This window comes from Mustelus asterias, chromosome 4, assembly GCF_964213995.1.
Source record: "Mustelus asterias chromosome 4, sMusAst1.hap1.1, whole genome shotgun sequence".
In the NCBI taxonomy this organism is placed as follows: Eukaryota; Metazoa; Chordata; class Chondrichthyes; order Carcharhiniformes; family Triakidae; genus Mustelus; species Mustelus asterias.
In genome coordinates, this window is record NC_135804.1 from 64,728,364 (window position 1) to 64,748,190 (window position 19,827).

A 19,827-nucleotide genomic window follows, 5' to 3' on the forward strand; every position below is an offset into this window, starting at 1 on the left:
ATGCTAATTGTACTGATTTATTTTTCATGCTCCAGGCACTTGCAGAACTCTCGCCATGCTGGTCCTTTTGCGATTGTATCAGAAGAAGCTATCGCCAAGGGCATTAGGAGAATAGTGGCAGTCACAGGATCTGAGGCTCAGAAGGTTAGTGGCCGTACTTAACAAAGGTTAGACAGCTGGAAGCTGTGGGAAATTTGGGTCTCCCTGTGACAGGATGACTTTTTTGGACTGCTGCATTTTATTTCTGATCACTTAAAAGTAAACTTTTTAAGATTATTTATGGTTTGCTGATACAACCATTATGGTAATAAGCCTAATGGGGCATGTCTTCTGTTGATAACCTGGTGAGTACTGCCCGATGTGGTAATGAGCTATAGATTAGAGGTCCCTCAGGTTACCCCTGAGTCGGTGCTGAATGAGTTGCTCTCAATTGAAGGAGATACTGGGATGCTACAATTGGTAAGCATTGGCTTATTCAGAAGAAAATTCAGATTTCCTGCTTCTGATCACTGACTAGTCATCCCTACCTCATCGGTGTTGGTTGAGAGCAGGACTGAGTTCAGCAGCGATGCCCTGTCCAATATATTAATACTCACTGCTCTAAACTCATGCATAAAGAATGGCCACTTGGGTAAGGTACTGATCCTCAAGGAACTGCATCTCCCAATGGTCAACAACTTGAGAGAGGAGAAAAGGGAACTGGATTTTACTTTTAATTTTTCAAAATCTTGTCATAAGGTACTCGAAAACCCAAGCAATTTTTATATCTCTTTGCGTCATTACCTCGCATGCTGTTTTTTTTGTGTACATTTTAAACCGCTCATAACTTCCATTTCTCCTGTGCATGCACTTTGTATCTTATGCTATCTTATGTACATACACTCCATCTTATTAGAACATAGAACAGTACAGCACAGAACAGGCCCTTCGTCCCACGATGTTGTGCCAAGCTTTATCTGAAACCAAGATCAAGCTATCCCACTCCCTATCATCCTGGTGTGCTCCATGTGCCTATCCAATAACCGCTTAAATGTTCCTAAAGTGTCTGACTCCACTATCACTGCGGGCAGTCCATTCCACACCCCAACCACTCTCTGCGTAAAGAACCTACCTCTGATATCCTTCCTATATCTCCCACCATGAACCCTATAGTTATGCCCCCTTGTAATAGCTCCATCTACCCGAGGAAATAGTCTTTGAACGTTCACTCTATCTATCCCCTTCATCATTTTATAAACCTCTATTAAGTCTCCCCTCAGCCTCCTCCGCTCCAGAGAGAACAGCCCTAGCTCCCTCAACCTTTCCTCATAAGACCTACCCTCCAAACCAGGCAGCATCCTGGTAAATCTCCTCTGCACTCTTTCCAGCGCTTCCACATCCTTCTTATAGTGAGGTGGCCAGAACTGCACACAATATTCCAAATGTGGTCTCACCAAGGTCCTGTACAGTTGCAGCATAACCCCATGGCTCTTAAACTCCAACCCTCTGTTAATAAAAGCTAATACACTATAGGCCTTCTTCACCGCTCTATCCACTTGAGTGGCAACCTTTAGAGATCTGTGGATATGGACCCCAAGATCTCTCTGTTCCTCCACAGTCTTCAGAACCCTACCTTTGACCCTGTAATCCACATTTAAATTAGTCCTACCAAAATGAATCACCTCACATTTATCAGAGTTAAACTCCATTTGCCATTTTATTCATGCTAACTCTTGTGCATTGTTTTATATGTATTGTCTCTCTTGTATGCTCCATCTTCTCTGTGCTTCTGCCTAAACCATGCTCTGTGTATCCAAGTATGCTCTCTGTCTCGTACAAGTTATCCATCCATTGCACGTACTCTGTGTCTCTCATGTAGTCTGTCTCATTTATGTGCTCTCTTTGCCTCTTAGGGAATTTGTTTTGTGTATTCATCTCATGCAGATTTTGACTGTTTCTGTCTCTTTCTCTCACACCTTATCTGTGGCTGCACATCCTTGGTTGGTGCCAATTAATGGAGTTGTACCGGTTGTTGGATATGCTAATTCTGTTGCAAGGCCTGTATGATTTGAATGCCATTGTCTTTTATAGGCACTCAGAAAGGCAGACACGTTGCAGAAATCTCTTGTTGCACTAGAATCAAAGGTCCAAGTCCAGATGTCTCCCAGTAAAGAGATCCAAAAAGAGATTGCAGATCTCACAGAGGTAAATTCAAGAATTCTGCTTACATGATAACTTCATATATTTTTAAAAATTGGTTTGAATATAGAGTTCAGAATACATTTTTAAAATTAAACTTGAAAAACAAATATGGAACCCCTAGAATGATTTAAAGAGAGAGGTTGTGGCATCTTTATGGATGTGCTAGCAATTGGATGATCAACATACTAACTTTGGAAAATATTTTTACATTGCAAAAGGTCCCAAGACACTTGAGGGTTGACAGAGGTGAGAAGTTATGGCAGTGTCCAAGACTTTGTTAAGGTGATGGGTTTTAAGGATTGATTTGAAGATGGAGGGGAATTCAGCAAGCTGGAAATGTTTAGTGAGAGTTCCAAAGTGTAGGAGTATTATTTGAAGGTGATGCTAACAGTGGTAGATTGGCAGGAGGAAGCATGCAGTAAACAAGAGTTGGAAGAGCAAAGGGTTCTTGTACAGCGTAGCACTGGAAGAGATTGCAGAGACATGGATGAGCAGGGTGGGTGATGGGGACACGAGCACAATCTCCCACGAATTGTGTTGAGAGATGGGGGCCAGTGGAGGTTGGCAAGGGAAGAGGTGATAAATTTGGGACAGGATAAACTATGGTCTTTGCTGATCTCGGTGGGTTGAAGTTTATGTAGAGTTGAGGTTGGGGTGGGTTGAAGTTTATGTAGAGTTGAGGTTGGGGTGGGTTGAAGTCTATGTAGAGTTGAGGTTGGGACCCAGTCAGGAGAGCTTTGGAAAAGTAGAGTTGTCATGAATGTGGTTTGAGGAGGCTTTGCTGATGGGCAATAATTTTTATGTAGATGTTGGCAGTCCTGGTAATGGACTGGACGGTTGGAGTTTGAAACTCGGTTCAGGGTCCGAGGACACTGAATTTGCAACATTGTCATGTTGATTTTGAATGGCTATCCAGGAAGCAAGGAAAGGCAACTGGGGGCTAAGTACAGAATTTATGTCAATCCCCCAGTGGCACAGTAATTAGTGCTGCTGTCTCACAGTGCCAGGGACCCAGGGTCGCTTCCTGGCTTGGGTCACTATCTGTGCAGAGTCTGCACATTCTCCCCGTATCTGCGTGGGTTTCCTCTGGGTGTTCCTGTTTCCTCCCACAATCCAAAAGACGTGTAGTTAGGGGTATTGGCCACGCTAAATTCTCCCTCAGTGTACCCAAATGGGTGCCAGATTGTGGCGATTTGGGGATTTTCACAGTAACTTCATTGCAGTGTTAATGTAAGCCTACTTGTGACACTAATAAATCAACTTTAAAACTCTATACTGTGCCCTGCTTGAATGGCTGCCTATACCATGGTGTCATGGTCAGTCTGAACATCCACCCTGTAGATCTTGCTTTTGTACACAAAAATTGCAAGTATCTCAAACACAGACAATTTCAAAATCTGAGGCTCCTCCACTACTTTCTGTTCATTCCCTTTACCTAACTCATGGTCACATCCTCCTATCCCTCACCGCTGACCATAGCGGACCACCCTATTCTAAGAAGTGTGACCGTTGTCTGGTACAGTGTCCAGGTATTTCTTACCTCTCTCTGATATTGTGCAATGTCTGCAGCTTGGCTTCGAGATCAATAATCCTGATCCAGAAATCCTCTAGTTGGTGACAGTTTATGCAAATGTTTGTATTCTGGATTGCCTTGGCATCCAGAAGACCCCACATTCCACAGCTGCAACACAGCACCTCTCCTGCCATTGTTACTTACGTTATTTAGTTGATTTAATTACTTTCGTAATTAACTTCAAATAATTCCTGTGTATGCTACAATTTACTGTGCTTATTGCTAGTACCAACTACAGATAAGAATTATAACTTTCCTAATTATATTGCTCTGTGTTTTAGATATTTTAAAATTTTAGTTCTTTTCATTTATAGATCTTCCCTAACTCAGCTGTCCTAAGCTAATGCACTGTTCCTTAGAATAAGCACTTACCAGCAAATCAACTTATTAGTTTCCTATGATGTCCCAAATGATTTTTTTTCACTCAGTTTCTTCAAATTAAGCACGTGCTGACTCAGTGCAGCTGAAATGATGCACTTTGCTGCTCTCGTTCAACTCCCAGGTAGGTTAGGCTGCACTCCAATCCCCAAGCATCGGCGCTTCCAACTGTCTCCCACAAGTCCATTTCAACTCCCAGGTAGGCTAGAATCATAAGAACTAGGAGCAGAAGTAGGCAGTTTAACTCCTTGAGCCTGCTCTGCCATTTAATACGATCATGGCTGATCTAATCTCGGCCTCATCTCCATCTTCCTGCCTGTTCTCCATTACCCTTCACCCGTTACTAATTAAAAATCTGTCCATCTCTTCCTTACATTTACTCAGTCCCCACATCCCCATGGTATAGTGAATTCCACAGACTCTCAACCCTTTGAGAAAAATAATTTCTCTTCATCTCTGTTTTAAATCTGCCACCCCTTATCCTAAAACTATGACCTCTTGTCCTGGATTGCCCTACAAGGGAAACATCTTTTCCACGTCTACTTTATCATTCCCCTTTATCATCTTGCACACCTCAATTAGATTTCCTCTCATTCTTCTAAACTCCAGGGTGTATAGGCCTAAATTGCTCAATCTGTTTTTGTAAGACAAAATCCTTATCTCTGGAATCAATCCAGTGAACCTCCATTGACTCCAATCAATTACTTCCCCCCTCAAGTAAGAGGACCAAAACTATACAGCTGCACTCTGATCTGTGGGCTTAGGCACACCTTTGCTCCCAATTGTTTCCCGCAGGTCCACTCTGACTCTGTTAGGTGGACCATGGGAGAAACCCATCTTAAATTATGATTCACGGATCCTTTAACATAGAAAGTAATTTCTATAGTTAATGATATGGAATTTCCTTGTGTCTTTTTAATTATAGACGATTAGTGCTGCAGTCATTCCTCAGTGGCAGAAGGATGAGCTGAGGGACAAGCTGAAGTTGTTAAAGAAGTCTATGGATGATCTAGACAGAGCCCGCAAAGCTGACTTGCTGAAGAAGGTGAGTAATCAAATCCATTATGAGTTACTGCCTCATGGAGGATGGGAAAAGTCACTGAATGTTCTATTTATGGAAACGCTGATGCTTTTGCTCATAAATCCCAAGTGGATGTTCTATCCCAGAAAGCCATTTGGTAAATCATGTACTGGAAGAAATAGAAGCAGGAGTAGGCCACCAGAACTTCAAACCTGCCCTGCTAATCAATATGACCTATGCCAGCCTCAGCTCCTTTTCTGTGCCATTTTTCCCTATAGCCCTCTATTCCTTGATCTATCAGATATTTATTCACCTCCACTTTAAATACTTCTAATGATCCAGCCTCTACTACACTTTGGGCAGAGAGTTCCAAAGATTCACCACTCTCTGCGAGAAGAAACTTTTACACACCTCAGTTTTAAATGACCAACCCTTTATCTTGTAGCTATGTCCCCTTGTTTGAGACTCTCCCACTAGTGAAAACATCTCACCATCCACCCTGTCAAGCCCCCTTGGGAACTTGTATGTTTGAATAAGGTCATGCCTCACTCTTCTCAACTCCAAGGAATATAGACCCGCTATTTAATCTCTCTTGATAGGACAACCCTCTCATCCCAGGAATTGGCCTGGTGAATCTCCTTTGGATTGCTTCCAATGTTACTATATCCTTTTTAAGGTAAGAGGACCAAAACTGTATACAGTAATCCAGATGAGGTCTCAGCAACCCTGTACAGTTGCAACTAAACCTCCCTATTTTTAAAGTCCAATCCTTTTGCAATAAAGGCCAAAATGCCGTTTGCCTTCTTAACTACTTGTTGGACGTTCCTGCTAGCTTTTTGTGATTCATTCACTAGAACACCTAGATCCCTCTGTACTTCACTCACCTGCAGCCTCACTCCATTTAGATAATAATCTGCCTCTTGATTCCTCCCGCTGAAATGCATGACCTCACACTTCCCCACATTAAACTCCATTTGCCAGGATTTCACCCAGTCACCCAATCTATCTATGCCCCTTGCAGAATCAGAATATCCTCATCACAACCTGCCCTTCCACCTATCTTCGTATCATCAGCAAATTTGGAAACCTTACATTCTGTTCCTTCCTCCAGGACATTAATGTAAATAGTGAATAATTGCAGGACAAAAACTGATCCCTGCACTACTCCATTAGTTACATCTTTCCAATCTGAAAAGGACCCATTTATTCCAACTCTCTGTTTTCTATGCGACAGCCAGTTTTCAATCCATGCTAACACACTTCCTCCAATTGCAATTTATGGTATTTTATGTACCAGCCTCTTATGCAGAACCTTGTCAAATGACTTTTCAAAATCTAAATACACTACATGTACAGGTTTCCCTCTATCTATTCTCTCTGTTACATCCTCACAGAATTTGAGCAAATTTGGCTAACATGAATGACTTGTTCTAATACCATTTTTAATAGGTTTGATTATATTCTGCTTTCCTAAATGATTAGCTATTTTCTCTTTGATTATTGACTCTAACATCTTGCTGATAATAGATGTTAAACTAACTAGACTATAGTTCCCTGCCTTCTGTCATTCTCCCTTTCTGAATAAGGGTGTCACATTGGCTGTTTTTCAATCTTCTGGTACCCTCCTGGAATTTAGCAAGTTACTAAAAATTTCAACCAATGGGTCCACTATCTCTACAGCCACTTACATTAAAACCCTAGTGTGCAGTTCATCGGGTCCTGGTGATTTATCCACCTTTAGCCTCTTGAGCTTTTCTAATACTCTATCCCTTGTGATTGGGATTGTTGTAAGTTCTGCTGTGTTTTTTGAAATCACCCATCTGATAATTTGGGGATATTTACAATGTCTTCCATGGTGAAGACTGATGCAAAAAGATTTTTAGCAGAGCCGCCATTTCTTTGTTTGCTGTTATCAATTCACCAGCCTCGTTCAGTACAGGTCCCACATTTACCTTGGCCACACGCTTCCTATTTATATATCCATAGAAACTCTTACTGTTTGTTTTAATACTGCATGCAAGTTTTCTTTCAAAATTCATTTTCTCCCCTCTAATGAACTTTTTAGTCTTTGCTGCTGGAGCCTATAAACTTTCCAGTCCTCTGGTCCACCAGTATCCCTTGCCATTTTGTGTATCCTGCTTTTCAATTTAACATTATCCTTGACCTCCTATGTTAACCATGGAGTTTGCCTTTCTTGTGAAATCCCTTTTTTTGATTGGGATAAACTCATGAAGTATTATTTGCATTCCCTCCTAACTCAAACACACCTCTTTATATCTGCTGAAGTGAAACCTTAATTAATGTCCATCACTTACTTAAATTAAACACAATTCATACACTTGATTATTGGCCTTTCACTCAGCAAGGCTTAATCTAGAGCATCAGTATTGATAACTTAGATGTTTTTACATTTCCTGTTTTTCTTGGACCTATCTGGCGAGGGCATTCTCCATTAATCTACACAGATTTTGACCCCTGTTCTTAACAGTGAACACAGTAAGAAGTTCAACAACACCAGGTTAAAGTCCAACAGGTTTATTTGGTAGCAAAAGCCACACAAGCTTTCGAAGCTCTAAGCCCCTTCTTCAGGTGAGTGGGAATTCTGTTCACAAACAGAGCTTATAAAGACACAGACTTAACAGTGAAGGCAGTTTTATTTCCTCCACCCTCATTGAGTGACTGACCATCAGTTGATTTAGCTCCTCAAAGTGGTAATAGGAATCAGTTTGCAAAGAAACTTTAAGAACCAGAAAAGATCATCTGACCCTTTTTCGCAGATCAGGTGCACCCCTCATTCCTCCTCTCCAGCGGTGCTGCCAGTTGTAGCTTGAGCCTGGTTATACTTCAAATATACCTACGTCAGACTCCTATTGACTACAGCTCAGCCTTCAACACCATTATTCCAACGAAACTCATCTCCAAACTCCGTGGCCTGGGACTCGGCTCCTCCCTGTGCTACTGGATCCTGAACTTCCTAACCTATAGACCACAATCGGTAAGGATAGGCAACCTCCATGATCATCCTCAACACTGGTGCCGCACAAGACTGTGTCCTCAACCCCTTACTATACTCCTTTATACGCCTGTGACTGTGTGGCCAAATCCCCTCCAACTTGATTTTCAAGTTTGCTGATGACACCACAGTAGTGGGTCGGATCTCAAACAATGACGAGACAGAGTACATGAAAGAGATAGAGAATCTGGTGAATAGGTGTGACAACAATGATCACTCCTTCAATGTCAACAAATCGAAGGAGATTGTCATCGACTTCAGGAAGCGTAGTGGAGAACATGCCCCTGTCAGATACTGAAACAGTCCATGTTCAAATGCAACAAGATCTGGACAATATTCAGGCTTGGGCTGACAAGTGGCAAGTAACATTCACGCCACACAAATGCCAGGCGATGACCATCACCAATAAAAGACACTCTAACCACCGCCCCTTGACATTCAATGGTGTAACCATCACTGAATCCCCCACTGTCAACATCCTTAGGGTTACCATTGACCAGAAACTCAATTGGACTCATCACATAAACACAGTGGCTACAAGAGCAGGTCAGAGGCTAATAACTCACCACCTGACTCCCCAGAGCCTATCCACCATCTATAAGGCACAAGTCAGGAGTGTGATGGAATACTCCCCATTTTCCTGGATGGGTGCAGCTCCAACAACACTCAAGAAGCTTGACAACATCCAGGACAAAGCAGCCCACTTGATTGGCACCACATCTACAAACATTCAATCCCTCCACCACTGACGCTCAGTTGCAGCAGTGTACACTATCTACAAGATGCACTGCAGCAATTCACCAAAGGTCCTTGGACAACACCTTCCAAACCCACGACCACTTCCATCTAGAAGGACAAAGATAGCAGATAAATGAGAACACCACCACCTGCAAGTCCCACTTCAAGCCACTCGCCCTCCTGACTTGGAAATACTTCATGATGTGGAGATGCCGGCGTTGGACTGGGGTAAACACAGTAAGAAGTTTAACAACACCAGGTTAAAGTCCAACAGGTTTATTTGGTAGCAAAAGCCTTACAAGCTTTCGGAGCCTTAAGCCCCTTCCTCAGGTGAGTGGGAATTCTGTTCACAAACAGGGCATATAAAGACACAAACTCAATTTACATGAATAATGGTTGGAATGCGAATACTTACAGCTAATCAAGTCTTTAAGATACAAACAATGTGAGTGGAGAGAGCATTAAGACAGGCTAAAGAGATGTGTATTGTCTCCAGACAGGACAGCCAGTGAGACTCTGCAGGTCCAGGCAAGCTGTGGGGATTACAAATAGTGTGACATGAACCCAATATCCCGGTTGAGGCCGTCCTCATGTATGCGGAACTTGGCTATCAGTTTCTGCTCAGCGACTCTGCGCCGTCGTGTGTTGTGAAGGCCGCCTTGGAGAACGCTTACCCGAATATCAGAGGCCGAATGCCCGTGACCGCTGAAGTGCTCCCCAACAGGAAGAGAACAGTCTTGCCTGGTGATTGTCGAGCGGTGTTCATTCATCCGTTGTCGCAGCGTCTGCATGGTTTCCCCAATGCAGACGCTGCAACAACGGATGAATGAACACCGCTCGACAATCACCAGGCAAGACTGTTCTCTTCCTGTTGGGGAGCACTTCAGCGGTCACGGGCATTCGGCCTCTGATATTCGGGTAAGCGATCTCCAAGGCGGCCTTCACGACACACGACAACGCAGAGTCACTGAGCAGAAACTGATAGCCAAGTTCCGCACACATGAGGATGGCCTCAACCGGGATATTGGGTTCATGTCACACTATTTGTAATCCCCACAGCTTGCCTGGACCTGCAGAGACTCACTGTCTGTCCTGTCTGGAGACAATACACATCTCTTTAGCCTGTCTTGATGCTCTCTCCACTCACATTGTTTGTATCTTAAAGACTTGATTAGCTGTAAGTATTCGCATTCTAACCATTATTCATGTAAATTGAGTTTGTGTCTTTATATGCCCTGTTTGTGAACAGAATTCCCACTCCCCTGAGGAAGGGGCTTAAGGCTCTGAAAGCTTGTGTGGCTTTTGCTACCAAATAAACCTGTTGGACTTTAACCTGGTGTTGTTAAACTTCTTACTTGGAAATATATCCACAGTTGCTGGGTCAAAATCCCGGAATTCCTTCCATAACAGCATTGTGGGTCAACCCACAGAACATGGACTACAGCGATTCAAGAAGGCAGCTCACCACCACCACCTCGAAGGCAACTAGGGATGGGCAATAAATGCTGGCCAGCCAGTGATGCCTATGTCCCACGAGTGAGTTAAATAAAAATGTCAATGGGGGCGAAGTAGAAATGGTCGAGAGCTTCAAGTTTTTAGGTGTCCAGATCACCAACAATCTTGGTCCCCCCATGCCGACACTATATTAAGAAAACCCATCAAAGCCTCTGCTTTCTCAGAAAACTAAGGAAATTTGGCATGTCCGCTACGACTCTTTACAGATGCACCATAGAAAGCATTCTTTCTGGTTGTATCACAGCTTGGTATGGCTCCTGCTCTGTCCAAGACCGCAAGAAACTTCAAAGGGACGTGAATGTAGCCCAGTCCATCACTCAAACCAGCCTCCCACCCACTGACATTGTCTCCACTTCCTGCTGCCTCGGAAAAGCAGCCAGCATAATTAAGAAACCCACGCACCCCAGATATACTCTCTTTCACCTTCTTCCATCGGGGAAAAGATACAAAAGTCTGAGGACACTTGCCAACTGACTCAAGAACAGCTTCATCCCTGCTGCCATCAGGCTTTTGAATGGACCTATCTCGCATTAAGTTGATCTTTCTCTACACCCTAGCTATGACTGTAACACTACATTCTGCACTCTCTTCTTTCCTTCTCTATGAATGGTATGCTTTGTACAGTATGCAAGAAACAATACTTTTCACTGTATACTAATACATGTGACAATAATAAATCAAATCAAACTTCTGATTTCATATCCTATCCTGGTATCTTATTTACTCCAGAATTTGAAGAAATAGATTAGGCTATTGAAGTTCAGTACTGAGAGTGCCGCATTGCTGGAGCTGCTATCTTTTACATGAAAGCTCCATGTTTAGATAACACTTTACAGTGTTCCGACAAACATTTTTTCCTTCAACCAACATCAGAAACCGGGGTGGAAATCTGTTCCTGAGACTAGGTACGCTGACGGGCAAATCTGGCAGCACTGGCCAGAATGGCAGGATCCTGCACCGGCTTCTGAGCTTGGAACCTTATTATTTTTGTACGGGTGTGTCACCCTCCGAGTCACCTGACATGCCGTCAGCTGATTCATCAGTTGACGGGTTCAAATGTCCTGGTGCCATATTTAAACACCAGTCCAGCACTCATATCACTCTCTCCAGCCCATCTGTCTGCACCAGACCATGCAGCATCTCAGTAACCTTGATGAAAAAGGCTAGCAGAATTGAGAAGTCTGCTGTTCGATTCAACCACCAGATCTGGAGTCTTTGTACATCTTCATCCGGCAAATCATGTAGTATTCCTTGACCCCTTGTTTGTGAGCTTTTCATGAAGCCTTGTCTGAGTCGAGCTTTCCTCCTCTCGGTCTTTCCTCTGTTTTCCATTGTTCGTCGTCTTCAACCACCTTCTTGCCCAGCCTCACCTTGCAATCTACCCTCGGTCAAATTTCAGATCTTTGTTGCGATGGCTGCATTAGTCCCACAGCATAGTCCTGTCCAAATTGACAATAGTGATTGGCACCAATGGCAAGGAAATCCCCGTACTCCTCAGCCCCAGGTGCAGTACTGAACCAAGATGGTGACGCAGAAGAGTCCATGGGTCCAGCAGCATAGTGCTGTCCATGAAGACCAGCTCGGCATGGAGACAGAGGACAAGAACTGGTCCGCCCCAACAGAATGATGAACAGCGCATCAGGAGCAGCACAGCACTATCACAGGCTTTGTTGCACTCATCTCAAAGATTGTTGTGAACAGAGGACTACCTTGTGCATGCCACGCTTTAGCAATTGGGTTTTAGACTGATATAATTTCATGCTGGTGTGACCCAAGGTTGGAAAGCTTGACAGGATGCCGGTAGCTAGCTATTTTAATGAGTATTCATGCACTAGGGACATGGGTTCAAATCCCAGCATGGCAGCTGGTGGAATTTAAATCTGAATTGTAAAGCTTGTTTCAGTAATGGTAACCACAAAACTGGCATTAATTTTTGTGAAAACCCATCTGGTTCACCATTGTCCTTTAGGGAAGGAAATCTGCTGTCCTTACCCGTTCTGGCCTACATGTGACTGCAGACCAACAGCAATGTAGTTGACTCTTAATTCCCTTTGAAATGTTCAATTCAAGGGCAACTAGGAAGGAATGTAGGCTTTGTCAGCGAAACCCACATCCCATGAGAGTTTAAGAAAACACCTGGAGGTGTTCACTGGTACACTATCAAACAAAATGTAACAGTGAACCACATGAGGAGAAACGGGTAGGTTTAAGGAACATCATTCTAAAAAAGGAAAGAGAGATAGAGGGAGTTTAGGGCCATAACAGCTGAAGACCTGGCTGCCAATAGTGGAACAGTTAAAATCGGAGATGCAGCAAAAGCCAGATTTGGAGGAGTGCAAAGATCTCCAAGGATTGCAAGGCTACAGAGATAGCCTGGAGCTAGCCCATAGATTGAAATCATAGAAATCATTGAATTCAAAACAGTGATGAAAGTTTTCAATTTGAGAATTCAGAAATGGGCACCAGATTTTTAGATGAGCTCAAGTTTATGAAGGTGGAGCATCTGGAAGATCAGCCAGAAGTACATTGGAGTTATCAATTCCCGAAGTAACAAAGGCATGGATGAGGGTTTCAGCAACAGACGAGCTGAGGCAAGGGCGGGCTGAGATGGAAATAGGTGGTTTGGTGTTGGCTTAGATATATGATGCACTGTTGTTCATCTCACTTTCATCCTTCAAATATTCTAATTCTGAACGTGATGTCCTTGTATTTGAATCCTTCGCCACAGTGAATAATCACTTCTGTGCGAAGAAGGAACAAATAATTGGAGTGTTATTTACGTTTGTTGATTTCATTGTCAGGTACGGGAGAAGACGAAGCAGTTCATAGATACTAATCCAAACCAACGCCTGGTGGTCATGGAAATGGAGGCAGGGGCACCAGCCAAGGTGAGGAAAACATTCTGAACAGTAACTATAGCTGTATTTAATTGCTGCTTCATTTTTGGGATTAGATAGTACTGTGCCTAACCATTTGTTGTGATGTTTCCAGGCGCTGAATGAAGCTCTCAAACTATTTAAGACACAATCCCCTCAGACAGCAGCTATGCTGTTCGCTGTGGACAGCGATGCAGGAACGATCACATGCTTATGCCAGGTGCCCCAGGTAATCATAGATATTTGAAAGCTGACAAGGGCAATGTTTCTTGTTTAAAGAGACAATTGGATCTAGCCTGGAACTGAGTTTTTTCTTGAACACGTTCAGTCAGGCAATTTCAACCATTGTTAAAAGTTAGGATGTATAATGGATGTGTGGAAGAAAGTCACGGGTTGAAATCTAATGAAGATTAGATTTCCCCTTCTTCAGGAGAGTGGGAATTCTGTTCACAAAGAGGGCTTTTATGACCTGTTTGTGAACAGAATTCCCACTCACCTGAAGAAGGGACTTAAGGCTCCGAAAGCTTGTGGCTTTTGCTACCAAATAAACCTGTTGGACTTGAACCTGGTGTTGTTAAAACTTCTTACTGTGTTAACATCATAGCAGCAGAGTAAATAGGGATAAAGGAAAATACAGCAGCAATGGTCTTAGTTTACACTGAGACACACAAATATTGGACAGGTGACTATGGGCTTGGTCAAAGATTTTAAGAAGAGATCTCTGGGTTTTCTTCACTGGTCAAGAGGAGCTGATTCCAATTATTGCATCCCAGTTACTTGTTTCAGCTGAGACCAACTAATTCAGCATAGACCATAGGAATGTACAAGCAGGAGTAAGCCATTCGACCCTTTGAGCCTGTTCAGCCATTCATTAAGATCATGCCTGATATTATATCAGGTATTGAAGTTGCTTCCTCTGTCTGCATGGGTAAGTCATTCACTGCCTTTACAATCAGGCCAGCGGAGGAAGCATTGCCTCCAAAGTTCAAACACTGCTGTACATTGTGCAATTGCAATGTGATTAAAAATCAGCACACTACTGACTTCTATCTGTGTGTTATTTCTCCCTTTTTACATTTAACCTTTCAGGAAGTGGTAAGCAGGGATTTGAAAGCCGGTGATTGGGTCAACCACATCTTGGATTTGCTAGATGGAAGAGGAGGAGGAAATGACATGTCTGCCCAGGCCACAGGAAAAAACATCAACAGCCTCGACAAAGCACTGAAGCTGGCAACTGAGTTTGCTGAGCTTAAAATAGGAGGCCTCAAAAACTAACTTAAATAGTTGCAATTAACTATCACTTGAAAGACCGTCCAATGGAGGCCAGGGGCTTCTCTGTTGTGGTGTCAGAGCTGCTGCTGAAATGGTCATATTCCCTACCAGGTGACGTAGCAATGCTGCCTGTTGATATTAAAACCATGAAAGTTTGTCTGGATAAATCAATAGAATAATATGTAACTGATCATCTATGTTAAATCCTTATCTGTTACTATGCCTGCAGTTAGTCAATTGTTAATGGAGTCTAAAAAGGGAATGGTCATGACAAAATTTGTGCTTCTAAGTTGTTCTAAATCATTAAAAATAACATTTTCATGCACAAGCTTACCATAATACTGGTTACAGATTCTGTGTGCTCATTATTCTCATATTCAAAATCACTAGTCTCTTGTTAGCTGCCTGTTTTGATCAGGTTACCATTGCCTCTCATTACCTAGTCATATGTTAGCATTCTCCAAGAGACTATAATAATGAAACCTCTATTATATAAACTGGATATTGTAATCTCACTTGTGGCTCCATATATTTTCTGAAGGATAGACTGATTCGCACTTTGGTGAAACACGGCTGAATAGAAAGCTAGCTTATTCTATACTGTGAGTGAACGCAAATACAAACATCTATAGTAAATCTCACTTCCTTTCAATTTTATTCAGTAACTCTCCTCTTAATAGAGAAATTCAAAGATGCCACACTGTTCCGATAATGGAGGTGATACTTAGACCATAAGATGTAGGAACCGAAGTAGGCCATTTGGCCCATCGGGTCTGCTCCACCATTCAATGAGATCATGACTGATCTGATGTGATAATCCTCAACTCCACTTTATGACCTACCCCCATAACCCTTGATTCCCTTACTGATTAAAAATCTGTCTATCGCAACCTTGAACGTACTTGGTGACCCAGCCTCCACAACCCTCTGAGCTAAAAAATTCCACAGATTCACTACAATCTGAGAGAAGAAATTTCCCCCTTTGTTTTAAATGGGAAACCCCTTACTCTGAGATAATGTCCTCTGGTCCTAAACTCTCCCCCAAGAGGATACAACCTTTCAGCATCGACCTGTCAAGCCCGCTGAGAATCCTATATGTCTCAATAAGATTGTCTCTCACTCTTCTAAACTCCAATGAGTACAAGCCCAACCTACTCAAACTGCTTTGCTAACCAGTCCTTCCTCCAAACGTGGAGAATTTTAAAAACAGAATATGCTAGCAGCACTCAGGTTAGGAAGAAGCAGCTGTGGGGAGAGTAAAACTTAATTGATATGATTTATATTAAAATAATACTATCAAAATTCTCTGGGTAAAATTATGTACTCTAAAATGTGACACTCATTGTTAATGTCCTGTTCTTTCTTTGCTGTTTGGTAACTCAAATTTATTCCCATAATTTCAAATGCACTCCCAGTTGTTCGCTTGGTGTGATGTACAAACGAAAGCAGTTAAAAGTTGTGGTTCATGTTAGAACCAGTGGCTAAGGCATTGAAAGGTTTGAGGTCCTATAGTTTTTGGAGTTAAGAAATTAAAGTACAAGACCTCAAAGGAGGTAAGCTCTTTTATTATACCCCTACTATACTCCTTATTCACCTATGACTGTGTGGCCAAATTCATCTCCAACTCGATTTTCAAGTTTGCTGACGACACCACCGTAGTGGGTCAGATCTCAAACAATGACGAGACAGAGTACAGGAATGAGATAGAGAATCTGGTGAACTGGTATGGCAACAATAATCTCTCCCTCAATGTCAACAAAATAAAGGAGATTGTCATTGACTTCAGGAAGCTTAGTGGAGAACATGCTCCTGTCTACATCAACGGGGATGAAATAGAAATGGTCGAGAGCTTCAAGTGTTTAGGTGTCCAGATCACCAACAACCTGTCCTGGTACCTCTCCCCCACATCCACCCCCTGCCATGCCAACACTATAGTTAAGGAAGCCCAGCTATAACTTTCTCCAACTTTTACAGATGCACCATAGAAAGCATTCTTTCTGGTTGTATCACAGCTTGGTATGGCTCCTGCTCTGTCCAAGACTGCAAGAAACTACAAAAGATTGTGAATGTAGCCCAATCCATCATGCAAACCAGCCTCCCATCCATTGACTCTGTCTACATTTCTTGCTGCCTCGGCAAAGCAGCCAGCATAATTAAGGACCCCATGCACCCCGGACATTCTCTCTTCCGCTGCCTTCGGTCAAGAAAAGAATACAAAAGTCTGAGGTCACGTACCAACTGACTCAAGAACAGCTTCTTCCCTGCTGCCATCAGACTTTTGAATGGACCTATCTTACATTTTGATCTTTCTCTACACCCTAACTATGACTGTAACACTACATTCTGCACTCTCTCCTTTCCTTCTCCATGAATGGTATGCTTTGTATAGCCTGCAAGAAATAATATTTTTCACTGTATGCTAATACATGTGACAAAAATAAATCAAATCAGTGCCACAGAGTATAGTGGCTGTGGTAAAAGAGTGCTTAATGTGTGGCCAGGAGATGGGGCTTTGGATTCCTAAGGCATTGGGACCAAGAGTGCCTGTACAATGATGGGAATGTTCAAGGGGCCTGGAGCCAATGTTCTCACAGTGCCGTAGGGAAGTAGGGGCAACACCAGAATGAAGGATTTGATCAAGCTGCATAGTGCAATGGAGAGATGAATGGCATTAGAATAAACAGGAGTTCAGAAATAGGAAGGATCAGATAGAGATATAGTGAGGCAAACCGAGATGCGGATAGACCACTGCTCTTTTTGATATGTTACTGAATTGGATTTGGTTAAACAAAGCTTAATAAAAAAAGAATGACTTGCATTTAAATAGCACATTTCACAACTAGTAGATGTCTCAAAGCACTTTACAGTTAATAAAGTACTTTTGAAGTATAGAAAATGCAGCAGCCACTACATGCACAGCGAACAGCAATTGATAATGACCAGATCATCTGTTTTCATTATGTTGATTGAGGGAGAAACATTAGCCAGGATAGCAGGAATTACTCCTTGTTCTTTGAAATAGTGTCATAGATCTTTTAGATCCACCTGAGCAGGCAAATGGGGGCCTTGGTTTAATGTCTCATCCCAAAGACAGCACCACTGACACTGGAGTGTCAGCCTCGATTTCAAAGTTTCACCCAATATTAGATATTGTAGTAAACAGTGAGGATAGTAGAATCATTCAGGATGATACAATCAGACTGGTGAAATGAGCAGACATTGGGAAGATGAAATTTAATACACAATGGGGTTAATTTTAGTTGGAAGAATGAGAGGGGGGAATGTGAACTAAATGGTACAATTTTAAAGTGGGTGCAGGTGCAGAGACCTCAACATGTATGTAGTCAAATATTTGAAGCTAGCAGGAAAATGTGAAAAAAGGTGCTTAAAAAAGCTCCTTGGAATTGAGTTATGCTCCTGTTGAAGTAGTAGGTGGAATTTTCCTGCCCTGCCCGCCACAGGAATCGTAGTGGGCAGGACAGGGCCTTGCAAAGGTCTGTTGACCTCGGGCAGGATTTTTTGATCTTGGGGCGTGTGTGGCTGGAAAATCCCACACATTATATCCAATTCTGGACATCATGCTTTAGAAAGAATGTCTAGGTCTTAAGAGAGGTAAGATCCTGGAAAGAAATGAAGATCAGAGACCTTGGAATGTGTATCCACAGATCCCTGAAGGTGGCAGGGCAGATAGATAAGGTGGTTAAGAAGGCATATGAGATGCTTGTCTTTATTAGCCAAGGCATGGAATAGAAGAGCAGAGAGGTCCTGCTGGAACTCTATAAAATGTTGGTTAGGCCACAACTGGGGTACTGAGTGCAGTTCTGGTCGCCACATTATAGGAAGGATGTGATTGCACAGGAGATTTATATAATCAGAGGAAGATCCACCACTGGGAAGGCTATTGAACCCATTGTGCCTATGCCAGCAGAGAACTTGTGATGGGAAAGTAGGACAGGCAAAATGAGGATATTACATTAGTCCAAGTCCACAGTAAAGGAAAGCATAGGTAAAATCTTTAGTAGCAGGCACAATGAGTTGCAGCAGAAATGGGCAATGTTGTGGAGATGGAAACCAAGATTCTTGTTCCGTAGACATTTGAAGCTCAACTGTGGGTCAAATGTAAATTATATCTGAATATCAGACGAGAGGAGGACGGAGTCAATGGCAAAGATACAAATTCATTGGTGGGAACTGAAAAAGTGCTTCAGTTTCCCCACATAGGAATAATTTCTGGCTTGTTCATGACTGCATGTTAGCAGGCATCTGACAGAACCAAGGTGAAGAGGTAACTAGGAGGAGTGAAAGTTTGGATCCTCCCTTTCCTCATTACACATTGTTCTCATTGATGATGTAAATGATGAAAAAGGTGAAGACCAGAGGTGTGGCCTTGGTGTACAGCAAAGGGGGGGGGGGGGGGGGGGATGATGGCCTAGTGTTATCACTAGATTATTAATCCAGAGACTCAGCTAATGTTCTGGGGACCCAGGTTTGAATCCTGGAATTTGAATTCAATAAAATATATCTGGAATTTGGAATCTACTGCTGACTGTGAAACCATTTTCAATTGTTGGAAAAGCCCATCTGGTTCACTAATGTCCTTTAGGGAAGGAAATCTGCTGTCCTCACCAGGTCTGGCCTACATGTAACTGGAGCCAGAGCAATGTGGTTGACTCTCAACTGCCATTGGGCAACGAGGGATGGGCAATAAATGTTGCCCAGCCAGCGATGCCCATGTCCCACCAATGAATTTTTTAAAAGGCAAACAGTCTATGGAGAAAGCATAGCTGTATCTCGGCTTATATGTCAGGAGTAGGCCATTTGGCCTGCTCTGCCATTTGATAAGATCATGGGCGGCACGGTAACACAGTGGTTAGCACTGTTGCTTCACAGCGCCAGGGACCTGGGTTCGATTCCCGGCTTGGGTCACTGTCTGTGTGGAGTTTGCACATTCTCCTCGTGTCTGCATGGGTTTCCTCTGGGTGCTCCGGTTTCCTCCCACAGTCCAAAGATGTGCGGGTTAGGTTGATTGGCTATGCTAAAATTGCCCCTTAGTGTCCTGGGATGTGTAGGTTAGAGGGATTAGTGGGCAAATATGTAGGGATATGGGGGTAGGGCCTGGGTGGGATTGTGGTCGGTGCAGACTCGATGGGCCGAATGGCCTCTTTCTGTACTGTAGGGTTTCTATGATGATTCTATGATCATGGCTGATCTGATTGTGGCCTTTACTTTCCTGTCTACCCCCTACACAATTTGATTCTCT

At 42.9% G+C, this 19,827-nt stretch overlaps 1 protein-coding gene across 1 annotated transcript in view; it reads left to right on the forward strand.

Moving 5' to 3' along the window:
- Nucleotides 1-14,906, forward strand: part of aars1 (alanyl-tRNA synthetase 1) — a 55,359-nt gene extending 40,453 nt beyond the window's left edge. The window contains exons 16-21 of the mRNA XM_078211143.1: nucleotides 36-144; nucleotides 2,071-2,184; nucleotides 5,058-5,177; nucleotides 13,221-13,307; nucleotides 13,411-13,524; nucleotides 14,385-14,906. Coding sequence (XP_078067269.1) covers nucleotides 36-144; nucleotides 2,071-2,184; nucleotides 5,058-5,177; nucleotides 13,221-13,307; nucleotides 13,411-13,524; nucleotides 14,385-14,570 — 730 coding nt within the window. The 3' untranslated portion in view covers nucleotides 14,571-14,906. The remainder of the gene's footprint in view (nucleotides 1-35; nucleotides 145-2,070; nucleotides 2,185-5,057; nucleotides 5,178-13,220; nucleotides 13,308-13,410; nucleotides 13,525-14,384) is intronic.
- The last annotated feature ends 4,921 nt before the right edge of the window (nucleotides 14,907-19,827 follow it).